This window comes from Pyrgilauda ruficollis, unplaced genomic scaffold (assembly GCF_017590135.1).
Source record: "Pyrgilauda ruficollis isolate IOZ18807 unplaced genomic scaffold, ASM1759013v1 scaffold106, whole genome shotgun sequence".
Taxonomy (NCBI): Eukaryota; Metazoa; Chordata; class Aves; order Passeriformes; family Passeridae; genus Pyrgilauda; species Pyrgilauda ruficollis.
Genome location: NW_024508766.1, coordinates 1,557,906 through 1,585,745, shown reverse-complemented (window position 1 = coordinate 1,585,745; position 27,840 = coordinate 1,557,906). Strand labels below are relative to the sequence as shown.

General features: G+C 40.7%; 1 protein-coding gene across 14 annotated transcripts in view; it reads left to right on the top strand.

Annotated features, from left to right (window-relative positions):
* The window catches only part of RNF170 (ring finger protein 170), a 34,323-nt gene extending 11,278 nt beyond the window's left edge, over positions 1–23,045 (top strand). For 8 of the 14 annotated variants that reach the window (XM_041470959.1, XM_041470969.1, XM_041470901.1 and 5 more), the window contains 5 exons: positions 3,567–3,642; positions 4,970–5,081; positions 6,108–6,181; positions 8,069–8,173; positions 9,811–13,401. In XM_041470959.1, the coding sequence (XP_041326893.1) occupies positions 3,567–3,642; positions 4,970–5,081; positions 6,108–6,181; positions 8,069–8,173; positions 9,811–10,080 (637 nt within the window). In that variant the 3' untranslated portion in view covers positions 10,081–13,401. Of the gene's footprint in view, positions 1–3,566; positions 3,643–4,969; positions 5,082–6,107; positions 6,182–8,068; positions 8,174–9,810; positions 13,402–19,200; positions 19,429–22,922 lie in introns of those variants that run through there. The other 6 variants (XM_041470928.1, XM_041470909.1, XM_041470919.1 and 3 more) reach the window with 3 other exon arrangements.
* The last annotated feature ends 4,795 nt before the right edge of the window (positions 23,046–27,840 follow it).

Sequence of the window (27,840 nt, the reverse complement as noted above, 5' to 3'; positions counted from 1 at the left end):
CAGTGGAGATTTAGGTTAAGATACCAGAAAATAGTTTTTTACCCAGACGATAGTTGAGCAGGCTCCCAGGGGAGTCACAGCACCAACCTGATAGAGTTGAAGATGTGTTAGGGCAATACTCTCAGGCATATGTGTCTTGAGGTGTCCATGTAGGACCAGGAGTTGAACTCAGTAATCCTGATGGGTCCCTTCCAACTCAGCATATTCTGTGACTGTGATTCTGACTGACGACTGAAAGTCCTACAGTATCCTCTTAGCTCCCTGCTCTGCCTTCTGGTACCTTTTGAAATTGTCTGTATTCAGCAGCACTCCTCATCTATCTCCTTTGCATTGTTGCCATCAAAATCTGCATAGTATGCTAGAAAATCTGTACAGTACAAAAATTATAGTACTTTTATTTTATTTAGCACAGAAGGGGAAGTGAGGAAGAAAAAGAGTCTGTTCTTTTTCTTCTCTAGTTACCTTAGTGCAGTGGTCTTTTTGTTGCTTATATGGTGTTCATTACCCCAGTTTTTTTCTTTGCCTTTCATGCTTCTGTATCAACAGAACTGAAATACTTAAGTTGGGTAGGAACAGGTCACAGGTAAGTATACAGGAAAGAAAGCTTACAAGGTGATGAGTAGTTGCAGGAGCTGAATCAAAAGGGAAATGAGCAGCAAGGAGTATGTGTTGCAGTAGATTTTAGGGGGCAGAAGTGGAATATGGAGAGAACTGTTAAGGGCTGTAATTGTTGTACTTGTTTCCAGGTGAAAGAACTCAATGAAGCATCACATCAAGGCTTCATTCGTGCATCTGGTGGAGAAACTTAAAAGCCATAATTAACATATCTAACAATTGCAGATGTGTAGTTCAGGCACTGTATGATACTTTTGTGAAGCCTATATGCTTTTGAATTTTAAATTTTGATAAAATGAAGCCAGATTTTTTTCCATCATCTTTTAAACTGGTGAGTAGGTTGTCACATTACAAATGAGATTGTGAAAATTCAGTATATTCAGCAAATTAAAGGAAGCCTGATCCTTTAATTCCCTACAAGGGATTTGTCCTACATGACTTAACTGTTCCATGTCTATGGATCTACAGGTTTAGATTTTTTAATCTAATTTTTCTATCCATCATATGGTTTGATTATAAGATCAAGACACTATTTTGAGCAGAAGTGAGATCTTAGTCCTTAGAAATTAACAGTGTCCATCACTGCACAGTCCCCTTAAGTACTGTCCCTCTCTTTCCATGTGTGAGACTGCACGCTGCATGAGTAGGCAGTCTTCTTCCTTCCAATAATAATAGTTTCGCGGGGTCCTCTGTGGTACATAATATAATCTTTCCACATCATGAGACCTTTTTCCTCAAGTTTTGGCATGCTAGCAGTCAGAAATGGGGAAATAAAAGGCCTTTCCATCTATCTTTATTTCTATCTAGCTTGTGTTTGATAATTCCTCTAATGACATGGCATCATATTGGTTTTCATTTATTTCAGTTATCTTCTTACACTAATTGCATGACAGAAGTTATGAATTTCTTATGTCTTGAGCTCTCTGCCTGTCCCTTCCTGAACGTTATTACACGGTTTTCAGCTGCATCACCATCTTATGCATAAGTGACAGTACATGCTGTACCCCTGCAGCTCTGCAAATGCTCTCATGATTTTGGCCTAGTGTGTTATACCAGGGTAAGATCATAAAAATGAACACTTTCAGCAGCAAATTTGCTACTGCTAATTTAGTTGTTTATGGAGAAATCAGAATAAACTGTCTTATAATTCATGCCTTCTGCTTGTGTGTGAATCAAATTGGACTTCAATATATATCAGACATTTTGGCACACTGAAGATGTGAAATACATTCATTTTGTAGCATCTAAACAGAAAAATACTTCTGTACATCTAACATGTATGACAGACAACATTCACAAAATCTGATTCATGGAGGCCAAAGGTGTGTAAGAAGGGTTTTAATATAGACTTCTATTATATAACTTTCATATGTCACCCACATTAGTATTAAATAAATTTTCTTTTTACCAATAGTCATGTAAATATTAGCATGAAAAATATGGGACTTGTCTATTTCGCTTTGAAAGAGAAAATAGAATGAGGCAGACATTTATCTTTGAAAAAAGAATGAGGCAGACAAAATGTTAAACATTTTAGCAATAATGCAATAAACATTTGAGCAATAATGCAATATTACGATTGCTCACAATAACTGAAGGAAAATATTGCAGAAGCTTCTAGAGCCATTGAGGAAATTATATAATATAGCTGCAATCAGAAGATGTCCTGAAAGTTCAGCCAGTCCAGGCCTCATCTCTGACAGAGGATCAGCTTACCTCAATATCCCTGGAAGAATTGCAACCTGTTTTTTGATTCAACTTTTAGTCAGGGATAGATGAAAATAGCCTGAGGTAATCTTGTCTGATTTTGTACATTATGTAGTTAGAAATGTGTTTCCACAAGCCTTAGATAACTGTGGGAAATAATTGCTCATATTTATAGAATGAAAGACTTATCCTGTCCCCTTTTCAATCCATGAACAGTCTTCTACATAAACTGACATTTCTTAAGTCTTTCTCTAATGTATAAAAAATGTGGGCAGTAGATCTTATTATCCTCTGAACTTTCTCCAGCTTCTCTATATGCTTCTATGCATTTAACCCAAAATGGAGAACAGAATCCAGCTGAGACCTCAAGTGTGCTGAGTACAATGTATCATCGTTGACGTCCATATGAATTAATAAAGCATAAAAATTAATATGCTGTTGACTCATATTTATTGTAACTCAACACCTCTGATTGTTGTCAGCACATTTTTAATTTCAATTCTATCCCATTATGCTTTTGAATTTCAAAATTGTAATATATCCATCCTCCTTTCTTCAGTGTGGCCCTTCCCAATGATTCCTCTTGGCATATCTAACCTGTAGTTTGATTGCCTGTAGAATCCTTCTTATTTTAAAAAAGTGATTATAAAATAGTGGTTTCTTTTCATAAGTGGTTTTCATAATAGTGGTTTCTTTTCTTTTCATCCAGTCTGCTGATAGTTACATAAATTCAATATTCTAAATGTAAGTCTTATGCAAATGTCATGTAGCAGATAAAATTGAAGTAATTAGGAGGTTTCAACTCTATGACACAGGCAGTGAGTGAAAAACTAGTAATTTATTGAGTAATTTGTTGAGTAGACCAACAAACAAGAAACTAGCAATGGAGATAAAAATGAAAAATATTTCTGCGTCTTTAATTGAAAAGCTTTCAAGCAACTTCATTTTTTGTAGGTTCAAGGCTTAATTTTTTCTCAGATTAAAATCTACTTTTAACATGATTTAATGATTGGTTGTGGAGTCTCTGAAAATTCCTGCTGCTGTACAGCTTTAAGTATCCAAAGTAATTTTAGGATCCAGAATAAATTCCTGTTTCCTTAATTATTTGTGTACTTCCTTTAAAATCCTTTATAGCAGGAAATAATGATTTTTTTGCCCTTTGTTCAAGTTTCATATTTGTTTCAGTGAGTTATTTTTCAGTGTTGGATCACAGAGCTTTTTATTGCCTGTATTTCCTTTCACAGAAATGAACATCAGAACATACATCCAGAAAATCAAGAGCTAGTGCGAGCTCTTCGTCAGCAGCTTCAAACTGATCAGGTGCTGTACCAAGTGCTGGCATCATTCAGCTCTCTGTTGTGGGGTACTGCAGGCTTCTCTGAGGTTCCGGAAGAGAGTGATCTTGAAAGTTATGGGAGCTTACTTACTGTACAGAGGCATCCTTGTAATCCATCAAATAATGGGATAATATAGCCTTTTTTTAAGGGATGCCTTAAGTAATTAAAACTAAATTTTGGCTGGTTCTTTTTTCAAACAAGTTTTTGCCACAAGGTGGAGTATGTTAGGAGTATGCTGTGTGCTTCCTGGAATGTTCCTGGGAACTTTAGGATAAAGGAAAGGAAGTCTGGAGTACAGTCCTGTCCAGCTGAGACAGGACAGGGGTAGATGTTTAGACTGATAAGTAGCGTGTAGCAGAACAATGGCACAGCAACAGGAGCCAGGCAACGAAGTGACAGAGAGGAACATTTTAGCAAAGCCTTTAGTCACAGGACAGAGAGCAGTGGTTTTAAACTGAAAGAAGCTAGATTGAGATAGGATGTAAGGAAGAAATTCCTTTCTGTGAGGGTGGTGAGGCCCTGGGAACAGGCTGTCCAGAGGAGTTATGGATGCGCCATACCTGGAAATGTTCAAGGCAGGGTTGGATGGGGCTCTGAGCAGCCTGATCTATTGGAAGGTGTCCCTACCTATGGCAGAACAGTTGGAACTTCGTGATCTTTAAAGGTCCTTCCAGCTCAGACAATTCAATGATTCTATGACTGCATGCAGTTTGAACAGGTAGAGTCTAGGCCATACTTTTGGAGAATATTGAAAACAGTCTTTCATCATGATACTTCTTGAAATAATGACAGTGCATTTTTATGTGGAAGACAAATATGTCAAAATGGGGAGAAAAACTGTTTCATGACAGTGACATACACAAGCTGATATCTATATTTGGGCTTGGAAACACTAAATGCTACAACTGGTAAGCAACACAGTTCAGTCACCTGGCTCTGGACAGAACTACTCAGGATAATGAAGTAACTATATAGATCTGAGTTTGTTATTCATGCTCCAGTGTGTCTAAACTGACTTAATGTGAAGGGCCAAGGAGGTTCTTTCTTTGTGGTCTTTAACTGGTTTGAAGCACACACTTATTTAACAGATGAAGGGAAAATAATGGTCCTGTCACAAGAACTTGTTTATTGAATCAATGCATTTAAGTATGTTTCATTTTTACATTTAAATATATTTCTCATTTCACATAATTCTGCATTTGACAGTTTGACTTACAGTGAATATATACCAATTTATTATTATTTTTTAGAACTCAGTAGACTTATATAAAATAGTATCTCTAACACTTGGTATTTTCCTGCTCTTCCAGCAGGATGCTTCTGCTGGTGATCGGCATCGCTTCTATACAGATATGTCGTGTCCAGTCTGTTTGCAACAGGCTACATTTCCTATAGAAACAAACTGTGGACATCTCTTCTGTGGTAAGCAAGAAAAGCTCCTAGCTCCAAAGTTAAAACCAGAACAGAAATACAAACTTTTGGCACTAGCTCAGGCATACTAATTCAAAGCTTTGTTTGCTTTTAATTATTTATCATTGCATCTGCAAAACAAATAATTTTTTATAAATAGTCAAGAAAATACATTTAGGAATAAACAGTCACTTTAAGAGTGTGCTACATTGTTTTCTATGCTATCAGGAATGAAACTGTTTAATTTTAAAATGTCAAAGAGTATAATTTGTTTCCAGTTTAGTAAAAAACTGAAGAGGCTGAAGAACACTGGGAAATGTACCATTTAAAAAAAACTGTTTTAGAAAGAATAAAATATTCTTTATTTCACAAAATATTTTGTCTTGGAAGTTCTGCAGAATTATAAGTAAGTGCACATTGATTAAAGTGTTTGGTTTTGTGGTTTTTTGAGGCTATATTTATATACTGACACCCTATGTATCATTTTACTTCTTCTCCTTCAAGTTCACAGTAGAATTCTTCCACTGCATTCATCTAGTTTTTTGAAGTGTATAGTGTATACCATGCCCAGTTGTTTTAATGAAAAAACAAGCAAGTTTGGAAAATAGATAAAATACTTAAATTTTTATATTTGTCTTCATCTTTTGAAATGGATGATGATAAAGCCAAGTTTTTAGGATAAATTTTACATCTCCTGACATTTTTGTGACTTCTACATTTTAAACTGTTAAAAATGTTTATTATTTGCTTCTTCACTTAATGAATAAAAATTTGTTGTGTTTCCAGGAAATAATGCCTTGAAGTTCCTGATTCAGTTGAACCCATTCAGGATTTTTCTCATTAATAGCATTGAATTTGAAGATGTTAGTTCTTGGTATCTTCAGTGAACACTGTACACAAAATTACATCAGAAACTGTATATTTAACCTAACTGCTTATGTACACTTTTTGTTGTTTCCCTTGCCATCTAAGTATTATTTCAGGTGATGCATTTTTCATCTCAGGAGTTTAAATGAGTGTGTACCTTACCTTCACCAGGTTCCTGCATTATTGCCTACTGGAGGTATGGCTCATGGCTGGGTGCCATCCGCTGTCCGATCTGCAGACAGACGGTAATATTTTAAATCGTCATTGACTTGTCAATTTGGCTGTCGAGGATAGTCTGCCACAAGGCACTTAGATGTGTGCTGCAATAGTGAGTCTGGCAGATAAAGAAGTCTGAGGAACTGAAAAATACAGCAGGATATGTGAGACAGGAATGGTGGACATTCAGTTTTTCTGAACTTCTTGCTTTGACAAATGGCTCAAAAATTCAGATTGTTCTGCAACTCGAACATAAGTGAACTGCTGTAAAGAGTATATGAAAACAGAAAATTGTGAGATTTTAACTATGATCCTGTCATGCTTTCTGTTCAGGATGTTATTAACTTCTTTTACCAGAATTTGCATCTGAAAGGCTTGGCTGTTGTGGTAGACTGCTAGTAGCAGCACACTACTGGTTTCTGAGAAATACCCTCTGCCTTCCCTCTGTCCCTACTAAAAAACCTATCCATGTCAATTTCTTATTTTGGTCTTATTTTTAACTTGTATGTATTATTAATTTAATCCTTGTAGAGCAAGCATTAACTTACTTCCTACACAAGTTACTTACGTTGTCAGTTTGAAATATGTTCCTGCAATTTATTAAAGCTTAAGATCTCTGAGTCTGATAGTGTATGTTTTAACAAAACATCTTTATTTTAACAGTGCACAAACTACAGAGCTAGTTACTTCTAATGACTTATGTAACTCATGCCCTTGCCCCTCCATTATATCCTGTTTTGATTGTGTGTATCAGCAGGACAAACGACTGTAAGAAGACAGTTGAATGAAAGAAAAATAGGTATGACTGGAAGAAGAATGAGTAGGTTTTGAGTGTAGCCAGTGAGGAAAAAGACACAAATAATAAGTGGGGAAGGTGGAAAAGGGGAAAATAAGTGATTTTCTTTTCTTTTCCTTATATGTATTTTCACTTACGTTCCTCTGAGTAACAGGTATATTAGATGGCACTGTTTGCATGGTTATGTATACGTTCCTCTGAGTAACAGGTATATTAGGTGGCACTGTTTGCATGGTTATGTATTCATTCTAACCCTGGTTTATAAATGGTTAAGGGAAAGATGTATACATGAACATGAATCATACAACAGGTTTGTGGCAGGACCAGAAGTTGAATGTAGATCTGCTCGTGCTCTTGTTTCTGAATGTGACAGCCACAGATTTATATTTAGTGAACAGGTACAGAGGAAGCTTCTGAAGTCTATAATAATTTAAAGTACTATGCCTTCCCTGTTTCCCATGATAATCTGCATTTTTTACCTGTACATTGCTTCCAAATAGAAGTCTCAAGTTTTCAGCAACTCCTATGCAGAAAGATAACGTACATAAGGTCATATTCACATATATTCATATTTCTCTATGTTTGCATGAAAGTTAACCCAAGAACAGAGAAAAATTCTCTGTCCTTACAAAATTGTTGAAGGTTAATATCTTTTTCTTAATTCATCTTGGTATGAAGATCCATATGCAAAACTATGAGTTTTGCTGCATTGTTTGTTGTCATGCAAGACAATCCTAAATATAGGAAAAGAAAGGCCTCATTGATTGCCTTATTCTATTTTCAATTTAGAAAAGAAAATTTGATTAATTTGTTAAATTAGCTTTGTTCTCCAAATAATTTGTTCCACTTATGAAACATAAAGCATTTAGGTATTTAGGAAGCCTCTCTTAAAAGGAAAGTTATTTTGTGCTTTTTTTTTAACAATCTCTTCAAAAATCAATATTCTGTAAGGAGCTGTAAGCAATTAATTAGTTAAAATTTAATAGCAGCATCCATGCTAATAATTTTCAGTTTATTCTCCTATTAACTGTTCAACTAAACCAATTTTTTTTCTATATAGTTGACTAAAGGTGACTGTTTTACAGTTGCATGTGTGGCATAATCTCCCTGCTGTGCCTAGGTAACACTATTCTTACCACTCTTTGGTGAAGATCAGCAGGGTGCAGCCCAAGTGTTTCAAGATGTTAATGATTACAATAGAAGATTTTCAGGACAGCCCAGATCGGTAAGTTTTGGGTAAATTTAGGGGGAAGTCAGTGGTCTCATGAGAGTTTGAGAGCAATTTTTTTGTAATTTTGTTTTTTCCCCCTTCTTTTTTTTTTTTCTTTTCTTGGAATATGGATTGTCTCTTCCTGATGCTTAGGGCCTAGGCAACTTTTCTTTAGGAAATTCATGTTGAAATGGTTAGGCCAAACCCAAAATTATGTATTTGTCATTTATGAAAATGCATGGAAACTTACTTTTTTCTTGTAAGTGAGAATCTAATAAGTCTTGAGTTTTCTCAAGTGTTCATGTGTTAAGTTTTTAGATATGAGTCATTATTTTGAAAGGATCAATAATTAGTCAGTAAAAATACTTAATGAAATAAATGACATGCAAGGAAGAATATTCCTTCATTGGTCTTTTTACACTGATTAGAAGAATATGAAGTTCTGCTCTGTGCCTTTCTTCTCAGACAGCTGTACGCTGTCTTGATTTTTTAGTTTCTTCCCTAGGTTATATTACAGTATTTTTTCTCCTCTCTGAGTGAAGAAAAAAAATAATTTTTCTTCTGTATATAGCTAAGAGGGGTGTCAAAGTTCTACAAATGTTAGAAAGTCAGCCTTGTGAGCCCACCTCCTGTGTATGTGTCCTGTTTCGCAAGGTGAAATGCACACACATGCATGCTAGTAACCTCCCTGCTTGTCTTCATTTGTAATGGGATTTGGATACAGCAAGAAGACATTAGCAAGAAACATGTACAGTACAAAGAGACAGAAGAGGGAGGAGTATTTTTCTAAACCACAAAATGTATGGGTTTTGTCCAGAAGAGGTTAAAACTGCCTTTCAGGCTCCATTAGACCTCTCTGCGAGCTGCGTCTAGTCCCCAGTAACCTGTCTGAGGTCATGCCAGAAATCTGCACTAAAGCCCTAATTGGACTAGATAAATTGTCTTTGATTTATATACAGTGTTACCACATACAAAATTTCTTTCTCAAAAACTTTTTCAGCTATGGCAATAAGTCTTTTTAATGGACTTTAACAGCTTTATGTAGAAACTGTGTACCATGGAAGGAAACCAGTATAAAAAAAGTTTTAAAGTTCACCCCTCCCTGCTTGTCACAACAAAAACCTGAATATTTTCTATTGAGCAGTCTCTTGCTAAGCTGGCAGAATCATAGTAGCAAAATGGAAAGAAGCCAGGCATGGATTAGTTTAAAGGTTCTTCAGTTTACTTTGAAGCTTCATCCATCCTTTGGAAATTTGTGTGAATCACTGGTTATACACCAGGAGAGGGGGTATTGTGTTTCTGAAAAACTGTAACCTATTCTATTTTACCTATTAGGTTTTTTCTTGCAGTCCTGGTTTGTCTTGCATTCTGATCAATACTTCAGTTAATCTAGTTGCTGTTTTTCATTTTCCCAGTCATTGTTTTCCTCTAGTATTCATTGCTTTTCCTTCATGATAGATGCCAGTAAATTTTCCTCAAGATGTATATTAAGTGTATTCTTTTCATTGTAGAGTAACACAGTTTAACTGTTTTGTTTTAGTTCCTATAAACTAGCAGAACCTAAGATGTAATTAATGTATTAGTAGAAACTTTGGTTTAGCATGGATGAGTTGCTAAAGCAAAATACTAACTTTTAGATTCTTTCTTTATAGATTATGGAAAGAATTATGGATCTCCCCACTTTATTGCGACACGCTTTCAGGGAGATGTTTTCTGTAGGGGGCCTCTTCTGGATGTTTCGCATCAGGATATTCCTCTGCTTGATTGGAGCCTTGCTGTACCTGGCTTCACCTCTGGATTTTCTTCCTGAAGCTCTGTTTGGAATTCTGGGGTTCTTGGATGATTTCTTTGTCATTTTTCTGCTGCTGATATATATCTCTATCATGTACAGAGAAGTGGTAACCCAGCGTCTAAATAGATGAAATGGACAAAAGTGACCTAAAAGCAGAGTCAGTTGTGGAATGTTTTAAAAAGAAAACTATAACGTAAGTATGATATAGCAAGGTGCCTGTGTATGAGTAGTAACAATTTCTTAGCTGGTTATGTTATACAAACTTAAAAGGTTAGTATATGGTGATGCTTAACTGGAATCTTTAGTTTGTGCATTACATATGCTTCATAAGGATGAGGTTAGTTTTATAATGTTGTAATAAACCACCTTCATCTACTTCCACCTGAAGAACAACTGTGTGTAATGCAACAGGAAACACTTTCTTTGGTGTGTTGTGGTTTGTGAAAAAGGAGTTTGTAGCAAAGTGCTTCAAACAATAAGCCCTTTGTGTAATCTAGATATGTAAGAAAATTCAGAAATTCTTCACAGTACAGTTATCATGGTTAAATTGTTTGATGTCTCCCTGTTGTGGACTAGAGTTTTTTGAAATAAAAATTGCTTTTTTTGTCTCTGTGGAAGAAGAAACCCGAGGACTGCATTACAATTATCACCCTGCAGTTTGCTGTTGTCCACGTGCTTCAGAAAAATAAGGATAATACCTTGGTATTGCTTGAATTGCACTATGTACAGTTGCATGCAATTTGTACCATTTTATTTTTATATTTGGGAATATATACACAGTATCTGCTCTACATTGAGAAACCAGTATTATGCATGTCTCACTCGTTAGTGCTGTATTTTTTTAAGTGAGAGCATGGTTTTTCTCTTCAAACTTTTTTATTTGGTAAGTATATATCTTAGAAGCAGAGATTTTGTGCTGCTTTGGGTCAATGCAATATGTCTGAAATGCAACTTCGCATTTCTGTATATGCATTAAAACATTCAGTTGGAGAGGAAACTCAAATTCCAAGCAGCGACTGAAAAAAAGAAATCAGAACTGGATGTTTACAGTACATGTGCATGTACTTGTATGTGTACAGTGTAGATGTTTACCCAAATGTACATTCTGCAATATATGTGTACTAAACAACATAGATATTGGGATGATTTTCAGTTGGAGTTTTCTTGTTTGGTTGGTTGTTTGATTTGGATGTCAATAGAAGAGGTTCTGAATTACCTTGAAAAATAGTCTGTGATAAAGGACCATAAAAAAAATCTTGACAGTGTTTTCAAAAATACCAGGGTATTAATTATCCTTAAAGCTGATTTTTTTCTTCATGTTGAATTTGAGCATAGGCTATCATAGCTATACAAGTAATTTCAAAATGCTTTCATTTTGAGCAACGATTGTGACTATAAAGGTCCAGGATATGACAGATCATTGTATTTTTTAGCTGCAGGAACAATAATTGCAATTTAACTTCCTGAGTATTTGAAAGACAGTGAATTAATAGGTGATTCTTTGTGTGTTTACATATATAGGTGAGACTTAAAATGAAAGGAACCTTTTCACCGCTTCTGTGTTTTCCCCTTGCAGGTGTCTTTCCACAGCTTCTAGCACTTAGGCATGTGCAGGAAGATGATAGAGCTGAAACCTCAGGTGTCAGTCACTGAGGGTGCAGATTGTCCTCCAGGGTCAGTGTTCTAAATGACATTCATTTAAAACTAAATTCACAGATTCTTCATTTGAAAAGATAGTTTTGGAAATCCAAGGACATTTTACAAATGAACTGGAAAGTTAAACTTTTCTTTGTTGCTGTTTGTTAGAGATGGGCAAGAAGAGAAAAGGGAAGTGAATCAAGATTTGGAGGAAAAGAGTGAGAGAGAAAATTACATTTTTGGAAGCAAATGCTAGCTAACTTTTCTTGAGCATCTTGGCTGAGCTTTTCACCTTGTGTTGGCATTGGTATGTATGGTGATGTTTAGTGGCTACCTCAGTTAAAACTCTTTAAGGTGTTATTGAGTAAGATATTCATAAGCTGTTAAGTGCATTTACAAAGCAAGATGGTAGTTTAGGATATTACCTAAGACAGGATTTCACAGTTTGCTGTAAGTATTATTTTTGGTTTTGGGGTTTTCTTTCTCAAGAAATCTAGCTGAAAACAAACCCCAAAAATTCTTTTTTGATTGAGTAAATTTAACACCCTCTTTTCTTCTGGAGCTTAAGTTGTAGGTCTGCTTAGAGAAGAGTGTGAACTGCTCTTGTAGAGAAATTGGAGTTTGTTCATGGAATTTGTTCATCCATACTTTTACCCTATGATTATAATTTTCCCATGACTCTCTAAATCTAGAGTGGATATAGATGCACATGAAGCTGCTTACTGTTTGGTTTTCTTTGAATTTCCCAATTCCATGCACTACTGTGAAGTTCATGTGGAAATTCCCTATCCCATCTAAGGGGATCCTATATATCTGAAATCATACACAAACCACATCTGAAAGACTATATGAAGTTTCCCCATGTTCTTTTTTTTCAGTACATTTCTGATAGCCAGAAGAGTTTCACTCAGAGGCTTCTGCTTACTTTTGAGTATTGAGTAACATTGTAATCTTAAATTCAGCACATTAAATGCTTGACAGAATTAGAACTGTTCTTTTCAGCAATATGCGTGCTTGCCTGTGGATATTCTTTTTTGGTCCTGCAAGCCAATGATAAACAGTATTATGACTTGTTCAGGCCTTTTTGTGTAATGCAAAGATGCATCTGTCCTGCAATGTCTGGCCGCTGCTCCTTTCCACAAATCTGAAATAGCTATAGGTTAGCTATCTTGGGCACTTATCTTGAGCTTAACTTAAGCTCTAGAACTCCCAAGAAGCTGGAGATTAAAATATGAGCATGTTGTATTCCTGAACTGTGTGCTGCCAAGTTGTTCTGGCAGCAATGTGAAAGGTGAGGGTTAGGGCTGAACACTGGCTTCAGAATGTGAAGGAAATATGTGATGCTGTGTGCAGTGACTGCAAACATCGCTGTGGTTTTGTCTCCTGAGATGGGGCAGGCATGTCAGGAGTGGGGGAAAATTTAGAAAAGGAAAACTATAGCAGGAAGAATGTATGGGGATAAAACACAGTTCTAAAAGATCACATGGGCACCAAAAGGTATGTGAAAGATTTGATTGTTCTAGCAATATTAACAAAGAGGAAAATAAAAATTATACTTAATAGCTCTTACAAAATAACTTGTAGCATCTTGAGGCCTAATGATCATCGCTGTATAGAGCGATCCATTTCTGTGCTATTTGTGTGCCACACCATTGATGTCTGTGAGGATCAGGCACAACAGTGTGGTTTGGGGATACAATTTTGCCGTAAGTTTCATAGAACTGTAGCAGTATGTTACACTAGATTTTTAAGACAAAAGAATTTAAAACTACTTATTGTTACTTTTAGTGATAATAAATTGCTGTTAAAGAGATTCTCTTGAATTATTTTATTTTATTGACTATCTGGTTCCCCTTTTTCCACTTCCATGCATTAAAGTTGTACGTGTGGCATCCCACCCTTGAGGGGAAGGGAGTACTCAAGATTGGTAGGTACCCATGGTGAAAAGGAATGACAAAAGTCAGAGGGTCCACAAAAACTCACAAAGTTCTATTAGTAAATTACATACTTGGCATGGAAATTGGTATAAGTTAGAACCTTATCTCCTCTGTGGCAGTAGGTTTTTAAGAGAGGGGTAAGGTGAAAGGAGAGAGACAAAGACAGAAATTAATTAAAGAGGGGAAGAGAGAAAAAGGGAGAGAGGGAGAGAGAGATCACCAGTCCTAGCTTCAGCATCGATCCAGCTGGGGTGTCCTGGGAATGTCCACACACATGCGCTGGGTTGGAATACCTTTTATAAATAAATCTCCCCATCTTGGAGATAAGTTTCTCACTTTCTATGCAAATTAGTAATCCTGTGCAGTCCATTCCTCTAGACTTTTCTGGAAATGGGTTGGGGTTCTTTGGTGGTTTCAATCCCCTCTTAAAGTCCATGCCCAGTTCTCAGCCTCATCCCTGCACTTGGGCTGTGTTGTACTCATCTCCAGGAGCCAGAACAAGGACATTTGTCCCAGAAATGTGCTGCCCTACCTCCTTATAGCCTCTTCTCCAGTCACATCCTCTTCTTTCTCAGTGTATTATTACCAACAATTCTTGGCTGCTATCACCAACAATCCATAGTTGGCTCCATCTGACTCTCGGTTTTTAAGACATGCACATTAGTCCTCTTGTCTCTTAGGATTCTACAGGCATTAACTTTTCTGCAGCTGTGATCTATTTTTGTCATGGTGTCTGTGGTCAGGATGTTTAGAGATAACTCAGGGGTTTTCATCTTTATGATTGCCATAATAAAGATTACAAAATTTCTAATTTCTAAAATTTTTGGGACTAATTTCTTTAGTCCCAAAAGCGTATTGTAGGTGAGATGTCCTTCCCTAGCAGTCCAACCTGTTCCATCAGATCCATGAGCACTAAGGTTTCAGGCTGATAAACCAGTACAGATGATCAGTTAGCACCTTCACATAAGAATCCTCAAGCAAACAAAAGCATAAAGCCAGGTGTATGAGAATGTAAGGAAACAGAAAATTATCTCTGTAGGTTTAGAGGAAGGATGAAGATTGGGCTTGAAAAAACTAGATGTGCCTTCTCTGTGCTGCAGTCCTGAGCTTTTCTTAATTCATGTCATGAGATGCAAAAGCATTAAGGGGTGGGCTGGAAGGGATATTCAGGGGTAAGGTGTGAACTGTTGCCGTTATAAGCAAGTGATTCATCAAAATTTGTTTTGTGATCTTCATTTTGGTGCTTACAGAGAACAGTAAGAAAGTAGGAGGGGAATGAACAAAACAGCCAAATCCTGCAAGGAAAAGAGAAATGAAACTGGAGCAGCTTCAGGTCATGTTGGCCGGATGCTGAAGACCATAGATGGGGTGAGAACTTAAACTGTCATAAGCTAGCAAACTGATGAGGCATATTTTGGGTCAACCTGCATTAAACTGATTACCATGACCCTCCCTAGAGCCCACACATAACAGCAACCACATCAGACAGCACCAAGTCCTGGCAACTAGATGGTGAAGAAGGCAGGAAGACAAAAATGTGACCTTCTGCTCTGGAGAGTGAGGACACATCCCATGGAATGATGGGAAGCCTATCCCTGAAAAAGGTGGTTTACTAGGTAGTACTTGACTGCCCTGTATAAAGTGTGGATTATTTTCAGGTTCTGCTTTATCCCCATCTTGGTAAAAAAAGAAATGAATTTTCAGAATGAAGGCATCAGGAAGACATGATCGTTCTACTAAGAAATGTCTAACAAATCGTAGCTGGGAAGTCCAGTGCCAAGTTGGGCCAAATCTTTTGTTAGTCTTTTGTTGTAGCCTGCTTTTGTACACAGTTCCAGTGTTTATGGAAAAATGTGTAATTGGATAATTGGTAAGATGCTGTTAAATTGGGTTGAATATTTGATGAGTATATGCTACACTTGTCCTGGCACCCTGATTCTCATGTGCTTGCAAAAGCTTGGCTTAACACTTGAAAGTTCCTCAGCCAAGGCTGCCAAAGGACATGGATTTTTTAGGAGGTCTGTTGTACTGTTGCAGTTTTGGGTATATTTTCTGCTTCTAGCTGTCAGCCAAACAGAAAACTGCCTGTTAGTCACCCATACTGAAAGCTACATGGGCATTTGTTCCATGGAGACAGAGCAGTAAGTCTTACTGTCCCTATTTCTTTGAGATGATGCGTCCTACTAGGTTGCCTTCTTTCCTGTTGTGTGTGCTGTGTTTTGAAACTGAGGAAGAAGCTGCTGAATTTCAGTCTGTGATTTACTCAACTTAGGGACCTGTAGAGGATTAGTGCAGCCGTAGGTCTTGAGGTCCTGCTCCCATATGGACAGCACATCATTAGACACTGTGCTAAGTAGAGCTGCTTCCTGTAAGGTGAGAATTCTTTTCATTCGGGGCATGAGAAGCCTATCCAAATAATAAATAATTAATACTGCAAGAACAAGGAAAAAGAGCAGGAGTTTAGAGCTGAATTTCATATTCTACAGCTTGGATGCCTCTTGGTGTGCCCTGCGCTGTACCGTGCTGCCTTACCTGTTTGTCGCCTCAGCATCCACATAAAAACCTGTCATAGGTACATTTTGTTTGATATAAGGAATCTCAGATCTTCCCTTGCAACCTTCATGTCTAATGTTAGGGCTGCTGTATTGAACAGGGTGTCCAGGGTTGGGGGGTCCTCCTAAAGTAAAGGGTCCTCCTAAAGTTCTTACTGTGTAATTTACTCTCATTGGTACTGTATAGCCTCATATGAGGACATCTGAATATCCTCTTTGTTTATGCCAATGCTAGATGGCAGGTGCAAGAATTATGACAAGACTATAAAATAAATCCAGAAATAAAGGTTGAAGAAACTGGTATTTTGACTACTGAATAAATAGGCTGAGGAAGATATGAGTCTTTATTTATATTAAAACAGGATGGTATTTCCTGTATTAGGGAGGACTGGAGAAATGCATGTGGCTGGAGTTTGAGTGATAGCAAATGAGACTTGGACTAGAACAAATTTGCCAAAGTGAATGGGGAGGGGATTTTGTGTTGTGAACCTCTCCTGGAATGCCTCTGAAGAGAGGCCGACACCTGTAGGGTGTTTTTTGCGCAGCTAGTCCTGCCTGGGGGAAGGTCAAGACAATGAAAAGGTGGCTGCTTTCAAGGCAGCTCGTATGGGCCTTAACAGATGTGAGACCAAAGAAGCTTGATCTGACCAAGTCTTTATTGCTCATGGTGTTTCTGACACATATTACCTGTATCCATCAGCTGGCAGACCTGACCAGCTTACCTTTCCCCAGGAATTTTGCTAAATAGCAGTGTTTAAAATCTGTGGCATAACAATATGGCTACACCTTATTTCAGGACACCTTAAAGATTATTTACTATAATATTCCATTTTATTGGCAAAACTCCTTGTTTGTCCGATATTTTCCAAGTAAAGGACTGTTTCTCGTGATTAACAGATGATTAATTGGTGGGAGAGAAGGAGAGGAGAAAGGAACATAATTGATAATATTGAGTCCATTGCTCACTGCTGGCAGGCAGCTACTGGGGGACCATGGGTGTATCAGGTGTTAGTAATAGCTTGGCTAGAATATATTTCATGGAAAGCTGTTCAGCTTCACACTAGCATATGCTGTGCTTCACAGTCCAGGATTGTTGTCTACGCCTTCCCCCTTTTGCCTTCTTTCTTGAAACTCATTTCTTTTTTTACCAAGATGGGGATAAAGCAGAACCTGAAAATAATCCACACTTTATACAGGGCAGTCAAGTACTACCTAGTAAACCACCTTTTTCAGGGATAGGCTTCCCATCATTCCATGGGATGTGTCCTCACTCTCCAGAGCAGAAGGTCACATTTTTGTCTTCCTGCCTTCTTCACCATCTAGTTGCCAGGACTTGGTGCTGTCTGATGTGGTTGCTGTTATGTGTGGGCTCTAGGGAGGGTCATGGTAATCAGTTTAATGCAGGTTGACCCAAAATATGCCTCATCAGTTTGCTAGCTTATGACAGTTTAAGTTCTCACCCCATCTATGGTCTTCAGCATCCGGCCAACATGACCTGAAGCTGCTCCAGTTTCATTTCTCTTTTCCTTGCAGGATTTGGCTGTTTTGTTCATTCCCCTCCTACTTTCTTACTGTTCTCTGTAAGCACCAAAATGAAGATCACAAAACAAATTTTGATGAATCACTTGCTTATAACGGCAACAGTTCACACCTTACCCCTGAATATCCCTTCCAGCCCACCCCTTAATGCTTTTGCATCTCACAGGCCATGCATCAGGAAGGAAGCTACATGTGTCTGTCGTTAAAGGGCTAAACTCCTCATGCAGCAACCTGAAGAAGACAGTTTAGTACAGCTCTCTGGTTCTGCCCGCTGTCCACATGAGCAGCTAGGCATTCTGGGTCTGGTGCCTTTTCCAAAAAAGGGTGCAGGATCTGAAGGCCAGCAGACTTTTTCCTTACACCTATAACTTCCCTGGTTTGGTAGCTGTGAGTGGAGAGTGAGGCACCAGAAGAAAGAAGGCATCACACAGACCTCCTATTTAAGCAGGCTGTGTTTGCGCCTGGGGGGCTGCAGAAGAGCCCACATACTAAGGAGTTGTTGCATTCAGTTTCAGTCACATCTGGAGAGACTGGTTTTCTCTGTCATTGAGGTTGTCAGGTACAAGTCTTTTCTTGATGAAAAACAAAGCATTGCTTTGAAAATAATCTCTGTGGTGTTAACCTTTATTTACATACAGGTATTTTGAGCCCCTGGGGTTCTTGTTCTCATGGTTTCTTTCACAGCTCCCACAAATAAAGATTGCCTCAATATGAAAAGAAGAAGAGAAAACTCAGTAATCATATTGCAACTGCAAGAACCCTAGGAAAGAAACCAACCATGTAAGACACTTGATTAAAATCAAAAGGACTGGCAACTTGGTGCTAACAAAGCTGCTTCTCTGGAAATCCCATGAATTTCCCATTCTGAGCTGCTGGGCAAACCTTCACTCAATTCAAATTTTCACTTTTGATTCACCTTGTTTGGAAGAAACAGGTTATTGATAATAATTTTTTACAGATGTTAGATCAGGAGCAGAATTAGCCACACTGCCCCAGCCCTGTCAAAACTTCTGTCCTGACTCCTGTTCTGCTGAGGGCTGCTGCCTTCAATGACGGCCTCAGTGACTCACAGGGGCACTGCAGCTGCTGTGGTAGATCTGGGGCAAAGGCGTGTAGAGGATAGCTGAAACATCTCATAATCCCCAATTGCTGATGTCTCATTGTCAGGAATGGAAGAAGAAAGCAGGGAGATCTTTACCCTTTGAAAGAGAGAGGGAGTCAGGGGACCACTAGCTGGCCAGGAAATCTCTAAACAGCCCCCAGCAAGGTATGAGGGGTAGTGAGATCAGAATCTGACAGAGGCCCATGATGATCCCATGAGGAGCCTGAGGCAGACAAAAAGCAAGGCCAGGATGAAGTTGCAGGCTGGCCATTGGCCCTCAGCATCAGTGAGCCAATGGAGGGGAACTACAGCAAAGCAAGGTGTGTCCCACTGTTCCCTCAGCACTGCAGAGCAGCTTTGCTGTACACTGGAGAGGAAAGCCATTCCCTGGGGACAGGGCTGAGCTAGAGGTGGCAGCTGGCCCTCCATCCCTGTGAGTTGGTGGGGTTGTCCTCACACTGTGCTCCTTCATGTTGTAACAGGGCTTTCCAGCTTTTTTGGGGATCACCTGGCTTCTCACTGGACCACCTCTTTCTTCTTTGAGCTGCTGCAGATACAGTGTCCAGAGCCCAGCAGGAATGAATTGGTTGCACAACCCTTTTCAGAGAAGCTTAACATGAGCTTACTTCTGTTCTTCTGTTCTGTTTGCTTCAGCCAGTCATTACCCAGTGACTCCTGGGTAGTGTTGATCTTGATAAAGACAATGGCAGGTAAGTAGAGACTGCATCACCCAAGCTGTCCCTGACATCATGGGAAGATTCAGGAACAGGTACAGGGCAGGTGGGCTCCTCTGGATAGCACACCTATACCCAGATGTCTCACCTGACTCCTTGTAGGTATCTGCCATAGCTTCTTTTTCAATCTGTGCTTTCTGTACATTTTCATTAAGTACTTATGCTTTTTTGGAAGGGATGTGTCCTTTAATCTCCATTGGGGTACTGCCTTAGAGCAAACCACTTCTCCATATAGCATGTGAAAAATCAAAACAAGAAGACCCTAAAGGGTTAAATTTTATCAAGTACCAAAATTTAGCGAAAATAAAATAATCCGAATGGGAAAGGAGAATCAGCTTGGGGATTAGTCATTACTGAGTAGGATTTACAGAGGAGTAAAAGTAGTGTAAAAATGTAAACTAGGTTTGCATCCACCCACCATACCATGTTTGCTTGCTGAGAAACACCAAGCAAGAACCAGTAGGCACATCATCTGATACACTGCAGCAAAGGCGCACGGGTCAAAATAATCTAGCAAAAGAATGACATCTCAGCAGGTGTGCATGCCTGAGCTGGGAAAGATCTACTTACAAACACAGAGGCCACTGGTCATTGGCCATCAAGGGGTACCACAGCCTTTGCCCAGAGCTCTGTCTGCGCTGTTTGATCTTGGTATTGCCCATGGGCCATTATCTGAGAGATGTGTCACAGGGACGGTTGCAATCAAAAATATTTCTCACCCAAAGCTGTACTCTAATTCTTCCTGTTGGCACCAGAAAGATCATGTACTTGCCTATGGACAGTAATGGCAATGATGAGGTTGTGGACAGATGTGCTCCCCCGTGGATGTGTCCTTTCCCTCTGATACAGCCCTTTGCAGTAAGGAATGCAGATTAAACCCCCTGTGTCCCAATTGCATTCTCCTGCCCTTCTCTGAAGGCCCACTCCCATTAAACCCCAGTCCCTCCCCAGCAAAAGGCAGCAGTTTGGACATTGCCAGTGTTCCAGGTTTGACACTGTGCATAAGGATGATGATTCATTTGGCAGTGTTGAGGATGTATTTCATTCCTTGTTGTTCAAGGACCTTTTACTTTCTGGGCAAATGTGGTCTGATAAAGAGATTTCAGTATCTTGGCTGCTCGTGGTCTATCCTGTATCTTCCCATAGTCTTAACAAGTGCCTCTTCTTTTCTTCTAACAGCTTCAAACCAACCTGGCACCCTGCTTGCAGCCCCAGCTTTGGGAGTCACATGAGCATGGAAAAGTCCTGGTGTACATTAATCCTTCTTCACAATAAGTCTCATATTTCCTGAGAAAAATTCAGTATCAGAGACCCCATGCTTACAGACTTATATGCCAAAAAAAAGGAGCATGAAGAAACCAACTGCTGAACTAATGTTTTGCTAGGTTTTATATTTCTGAAGCAAGGTTATGCTTTTCTAGGATTTGAGTTCAATTAGCTTTTGAAGGTTTCTCTTTTTCCCCTTCCCTCCTACTACTGTCCATAAGTCTGTTTCTTCTCCCTTTTGTGTTGCTTCCTTCCAAGCTGCCTTTTCCTCTCCCTTTGCATGACCAGGGGAGTTTCTGCTTGCTTACTGCTATACTGTATCTACCTGCATGTTTAGTGTGACACCTCTTCAGGGAAGGCGATGGAAGGATAAGGGAGGTCCTTCTACTTAAGACCTCAGCGCTGGTGCTGCAAAAGTAAAAAGGAATAGTAAAATAGGCTCTAGAAAATGTGTGAAGTTTTAGATACATATTCCCCCTAATTTAAAAAACATAATTATGCCAAGCCATCTGTTGCTAATGTAAAAAAAGATGTAAATAGATGATACATAGTGTACGAAGTGTCACATGAGTGCTCCATCTGCTATGGGGAAAGTCACCACTCCCCAGCAACAACACTGGGTGCTGAAGTGCAATCCAGCATTTGGAGCAGCCTTAGGCTTTCCAAAGGTATAACCAGATCCAAAGGCTGACCCAAAAGAAAAACAACTCAAACAAGAGTGGATTGGTAGATCTCTGTATATCAATCTTTGATCTCTGTTTTTCTGACAAGTAACAATAATGGCTTCATTGAGGACAGGCTAAGTTATACCTTTAGGCTCTTGTTTCAGGTGCTTTGCAAGCTCAGGGATCCTGCTCTCCTTACTCATATTCCCAAGGTTTACCTGGCAGACAGGAGTCTTAACAAGCTGTGTCTCTCTATTTAACAACATCAGAATGTGCCCACAATGTCAGAATAATTGGGCAATAAATTAGCAGGTGAAATGCAGCTCTGATGAGCACGAAGTAGTGTGCAAAAGCAATCCTTTCCATGGGTGCTGACTGATGAACTCCATGTCAGCTGTTGCCCCTCAGGAAGAGATCCAAGGCCTGCTATGAATGTTTTGGTATGCTCAGCAGTGGTTAGAAAAGGAAATAAAAGGTTGAGAATTATAAGAGAGGTAATAAAGGTAATTTAATCCTCTGGTGCATGTGACCAGAGAATTCTTACTCTTCTTCACTGTGAGCCCTCCACCTAGTTCTGGTCTCCCCATCTGCAGATGGGTGCAGTGACAGCACAGGACAGACCCTGGGAAGCTGGAAGTAAAGCACAGTTCTCTGCCTGGACATAGCAAAGGTGAATGCTTAACCTGCTAAACAGAGAAGGTGCAGCAGAGATCTTAAAAAAACAGGACTCTGATGGGAGATGTGACAGGAAAACTGCTATTCACCTCTTCTGAAGCCACCAGGTGTGGGTGACACGAGAGGGAGTTAGCAGAGAACAGTTTCTAAATTCACCAAAAGGATGAGCTGCTCCACGAGATGCACAGTTACCCTCTGCTGACAGAACTGGTGATGTTAAGAGTTTGTACAGTTCCCCAAAGCTTCTAAACAAACCTGTGGCACTAGTTCCATTAGAACTGATAAACATGGAAGCCCCAGAACAACCTTTCCCTCCAGAAGTTCCCAAATGCTTATCAGCACTAGATGAAGGAAGGTCTTTTATCATGCCATACCCTTTTCTGAGGTGTCTGCTGCTGTCAGCCAGGGACCTGTGTCAAATGGCTCCACGGTCTCACTGTCCTTGAACAAGCAGTTTTGCAGAACCTGGTACCATGTTTCCAGCTTGCAATAGTTTTGGGACAAAAAGGGAGTGCAACACAACCCCCTAGGAAGCACTGATTGATTGTGAAAAATCATCATTCCCACAGAACCATCAGCCCTTCTATCTCAGGTTTCTCTTGGATGGGTGTGAGGTAGATGCCTTTGAAGGGCAGGCTTTTCCCCTGGGGGCACAGCCCCTACATGAAGCCCAGAGATGGGGAGAAAGGCAACAACACAGAGAGCACAGCAGGTTCTGGAGGCTGGTCCCTTCACCAGGGCTACCCACCCTGTGGTCTCCCCCTGCCCACAACAGTTACTGAAGGAAGGAAACATTATCCAGTCCAAGGATGGAAGATTAACCATACCTCAGGGACATAACTGATCATTTCTCTTTCTTTTCAGGTGTTGGAGTGTATCATCCAGCACCTCTTCATTTCCAAAGAGGTCAGGAGGCTTCACTTGAAGGGTAGAGCAGTACCTGTGCAGTTTTTCACCTCTGAACATGAAGGTGATGTCTGACTCAACAAGGATTTTCATAGCAAAAAGATAAGTGGAAGAAACCCGAAGAGAAAACATCCAAAGTTCTCTGGGAGAAGGGCAGTGGGGTGAAAGGGGATGCCCTTTTGATCTCTGCCTTGCTGGGAGCCAGGACTTCTTGCTCCAGTGATGTTGGGGAAGACATGGTTACAACAGAACACCTACTTCTGGGGCCAAGGGAGCTGTCACCACCGGGATGAAACCTTCCCTGTGCTACCAAATCTGTCTGAGAAAGCAGGATACACATGGAATTCGTGAACAGCAAAACGAGGTACAAAAAAAGTGATGTCACCAATGATGGCACCAACCCACATCTGTCTGGTCCGGACAGAGCCTGAGTTTTGCTATTGCTCAGAATAAAACATCACAAAAAATATTTTCTGTCTTTTAAAATCTGATTCCTTGAACGTAAGGGGCTCTAATTCTGCCTTTGGTGGTAAGGGCATGTATCCTGTTCTTGCATTCCTTGTCAGGTAAAAAAGGTTCCTAACTGAGTGGATCATGAAAAACCTAATGCCACATATCCAGCAGAAGGTAAATACAGTTTGTTTCACCATGCAAACTGTGAGGTTTGGAAGCTCAAGATGGGATCAGGAGCTGCCAGCTGTGTTTGCCCCCCACCCCAATCTCCCCAGCCAAAGCTCAGCTCCTTCTGCAGGTGTGGAGCAAGAGAGACAGCACAGGAAAGCCTTTAACCTCCCTGCTCTGCCTGGAAAGCTGCTTCTCAGAGGGACAAGCCAGCAGATGAGAGGCAGGTGAGCTACCAGTGCTCAGAGGGCATTTAGGCACGTGCAGACTGGCTGTAACAGGCCCCCTCTTGTTTTTCACCTTTTACAGCTTCTTGAGAGGCCTGAATGGCCTTGATTTTGCATTTATGTCCTTTGCACTGCTGGGCAAACAAGCAGGGCCTTGTCTCCACCAGACTCCTCCACCCTTTGTTGGCTGCCTTTCAGTTATCTGCTTTAATGCATTGCAGGCAAATATTTGCTCTGTGGTCTCAGACACTACCTCACTCCTGTTTGCCCAGGTTCTCACTTCAGTGCCTTGAACATTGTGCTTACTCCACCCACACCCTGGGGTGACCAAGTCACAAGGACACAGCTTTGTGTGCGCTGCTGCCTTTGTGTCCTCCTTCCCCAGTGCTGGCAAACATGCAGGTCAGAGATGTCCAAAGTGTGTCCTTGCTGGGGGGTGTGCCAGCCATGCCCAGCCCACCAGTAAGCACTGGGAGGTGAGGAGAGGGGGCAGGTACCACGCCTGCTTTTCATGAACCTCTGTAAATGTTAACCTCCTGTGTCTAACTTTGCAGTGACTACAGTCTGCTGCAAGCCCAGATGCATGGAGGCTTGAAGTTTCATCTTTTTCACCCACCTGCAGGTGCCTTGCAAGCAGAGCAGTCACTTGGGAGAGCTACATTTAATTATGTGTGTGGTCTTTTTCCATTGGGCGTGTGTAAGAACATGCACACCACATAAAATTATTAGCTGTGACCATGGGGAGTGCTGTGCATGAAACAGCCTGGAAAGCCACCTAGGTCTCCTTGTCTGGGCAAAATTGTTCAGTTAAGGTAGATGCAGGTTCATCTTTCTGGTGATTCTCTCAGTGGTGTGCCCAGTTTGGCTGGGTACCACATAGCCGGGCAAGCCCTGACTTAGACCTTAAGGAGCAATAATAAAATGAAGTTCCTTGTTGTGTTCTGTTCTCTTTAGTTTTTCGTTACTTCTCCCAAGCTCACAGCCCAAAAAGTTCAAAAGTGCTGCCAGACCCTTTGTGTTACACAGCAGTGGGGCAAAGACCCCTAAAGTGTTCTCTGTGTGTCCTGATAGCAAAGATGTTCTGCATCTGGATTAACACTAATGGTAATGTAGAACACGAGGACTGTTAGAGTGAAGCAGCAGCTTTGCAGGAGGCTCACATGGTTTTAATTTGGGAGGTACCAGGGAAGAACCATACACCAAAAGGTCAAGCACCAGTAGCAAGCCAGATGGACACATTCTGCTGTGGGATGCCTGCTGCAGGGAAGTGCTGCTGCAGTGGCATGGAGCAGTCAGAAACAGTACAAAATGGTACCTATAGTGCACTAGCCCAGCTGCCAGCACCGCAGTGACCAGTTCTAACAGCCATGGATCTATCCAAGAAGAGATTTGCCTTCCTGGCAGGGCTGGTGTCTGCAGAGAGGAATCAAAGTATGTGGTTTTAATAAAGAAACACCAGCATAAAATTTGACAAGTTCTTCTGTTCAAGCAATTTGTCTTTCTTTCTACCAAGAAGTTATTTCACACAAAGTCAACAGAGAAAAACAGAAAGTGTTTCCTGGTATTGGCTGTCAAAACTCAAGTAGGAATGCTAATTTTGAAAGTAGAAGGGAAAGGGAGTGAGGTCAGGAGGCAATTGCCCATTGATCCCAGCTGCATGGCAGAAGGCAGACACTCCCCTGGGCCTCACTTTGCATCTGTCATTTCCAGAAATGACAATGAGTCACACTTGCCCCGTGTCTCATTTAAAGAAACTGAAAGAATTAGCTGGTAAGGCACTGGGAAAAGCTTGTTGTGAGTCATGTTGTCACAGCCACAGCTGCACAGGCAGAGGAAACCCCACATGGCTATTCCCAAACTGCCACCCATGGGCAAAAATGTCCCTTAAAATCTCCAGAATCTGCAATCAGTGAGACTCCAGCACCTTCAGAAAGGCAAGAGCTGATCCAAGGGGGTTATTGATGATTCAAGATGTGCAGTGGCATAATGAGATGTCCAGTCATTTGTACAGCTGGTTTTGGCTGGGTTTGTCTTTACACACAGTGTGTGCTCTCAAGTGGCCTGGAAACAGGCTTCAGAATAGTCATTAAAAAAAAGCATTTTGTCCAACACCCACAGCCACATTGTAACAGAGACATTATAGGGTGGAAGGAAGAGTTGTTAATTTCCTGAGATCCACCAAGCTGGCCAGCATGTGGAGTTAAACCTCCATTGCTCCTCAAAAGGTTACAGTGATGAGAGAAAGATACTGGAATACATTCCTTCCCAGTCAGCTCTTACTTAATCTGAACTGCAAATACTGGAGAACCTTGGCCTGTGGCAAAACAGCAGAGGCAATCTGGCACCTTGGTTGTGCTTTCTTAATTACCTTCAAGTTTTGGATTTTCTAAAGCATGTTTTGGAGAACAGCAACAAGTCTCCCCATGCTGGTGCTTTTCCCCAAAGTATTTATATTAGTCTCAATTTTGTGTAATTTTCTGTCTGGGATTTTCCTTCATTTTCTCAACTATTTAAGCCTGCTAAACACAGAACCCAAAAAGAAGGGAGATCCAAGAACTCCTTAGAACCAAGGAGCAAATCCACAAAGCCCACATAGTTTTAAGGCCAGATTCTTGCTTGGCTAGAATCTTTACCCTAGCTCTGCCCAGCCCAGGGAAGCAAGGCTGTGCTGAACCTGCAGGTTCATGACACTCACCTTAGGCAAAGGCTCCCTCCCTTCTACCACTGCGTCAGTTTATTAGTTCACTGTACTGAGATTTTCTGCTTTTGTACACTGACAGGCGAAACTGTGGAAGACAACATGGTATGCACTCCCTCTGTCCTCTCTTCAGCAGGGCATATTCAGCTTGCAGCACAGCGAAGTGCCTACACACACCTGGGCAGGGAAGGCAAAGAGAGAGGGAGGGGAGCTGGGAAGGCTGCCAGCTGCAGCCTGAGGGAGCAGATGGAGATGCACTGTTATGGTTAGAGATGTGCAGTGAGTGGGAGGCACCAAAGGAGAGCTCAGACAAAGGGTGGAAACAGGGTGCAAAGGAAGAAAAAGTTCTCTTTGCAACTGTCTATAAGCATCAGGAATCCCAGAGCATTGGGAGGCTGTATTTAGTTTACATGGCGAGGTTCTGGCAACGGGGGCACTACAGAGATGGCTTCTGTGAGGAGCTACCAGAAGTGTCTGCCACGTCCAAGAGAGCCAATGCCAGATGGGTCCAGGATGAATCTGCTGCTGGCCAAGGCCAAGCCACGCAGAGATGGTAGTAATGACTCTGTGACAATATCTTGAAACAGGAAAAAAGCTCTTGCAAAGCATTAACTGTGGCCAGAGAAGAGAGGAGTGAGAATACATGAGAGGAACAACTATGCAGACATTGAGAGAAGGTGAGGGAGGAGGTGCTCCAGATCCCAGGACTGAGATTCCCCACACTGGAATAAGTGGGTACCTGAGAGGAGTCTGTGACCCCGTGGGAGGCTCCTGCTGGAGCAGACCTATGGAGAGAAGAGCCCATGCTGGAGCAGGTTTCTAGTAGAACTTGTGACCTGGGAGGGACCCACAGTGGAGCAGGGGAAGGACTCCTCTCCCTGAGGAGAAAGCAGCAGCAGAAATAGTGTGTGATGAACTCACCATTAACCCCCACTCCCCATCTCCCTGCACCATTTGTGGGAGGAGGTAGAATTGGGAACAAAGTTTAGCCTGGGAAGGTAGGAGGGGTGGGGAGAAGGCGTTTTTAGGATTTGTTTTACATATTATCTTGCTCTGATTTTGACTGCTAGTAAATTGAACCCAAGTGAAGTCTGTTTTGCCCATGATGGTAAGCAGTGAGTGATCTCTCTCTGTTGTTATCTCAGCTCCTGAGCCTTTCCTTATGTTTTCTCTCCCCTGTCTATCTGTGGGGGGAAGTGATAGAGCAGCTTTGGTGGACACCTGGCATCTAATCGAGGCCAACCCAACAAGAGGTCCAGCTGTTTGATAAGGAATAGAGTAACACAGGGGCATGGCTGTTCCACTGTAGAGCACAGGCCATGAGCAGCTG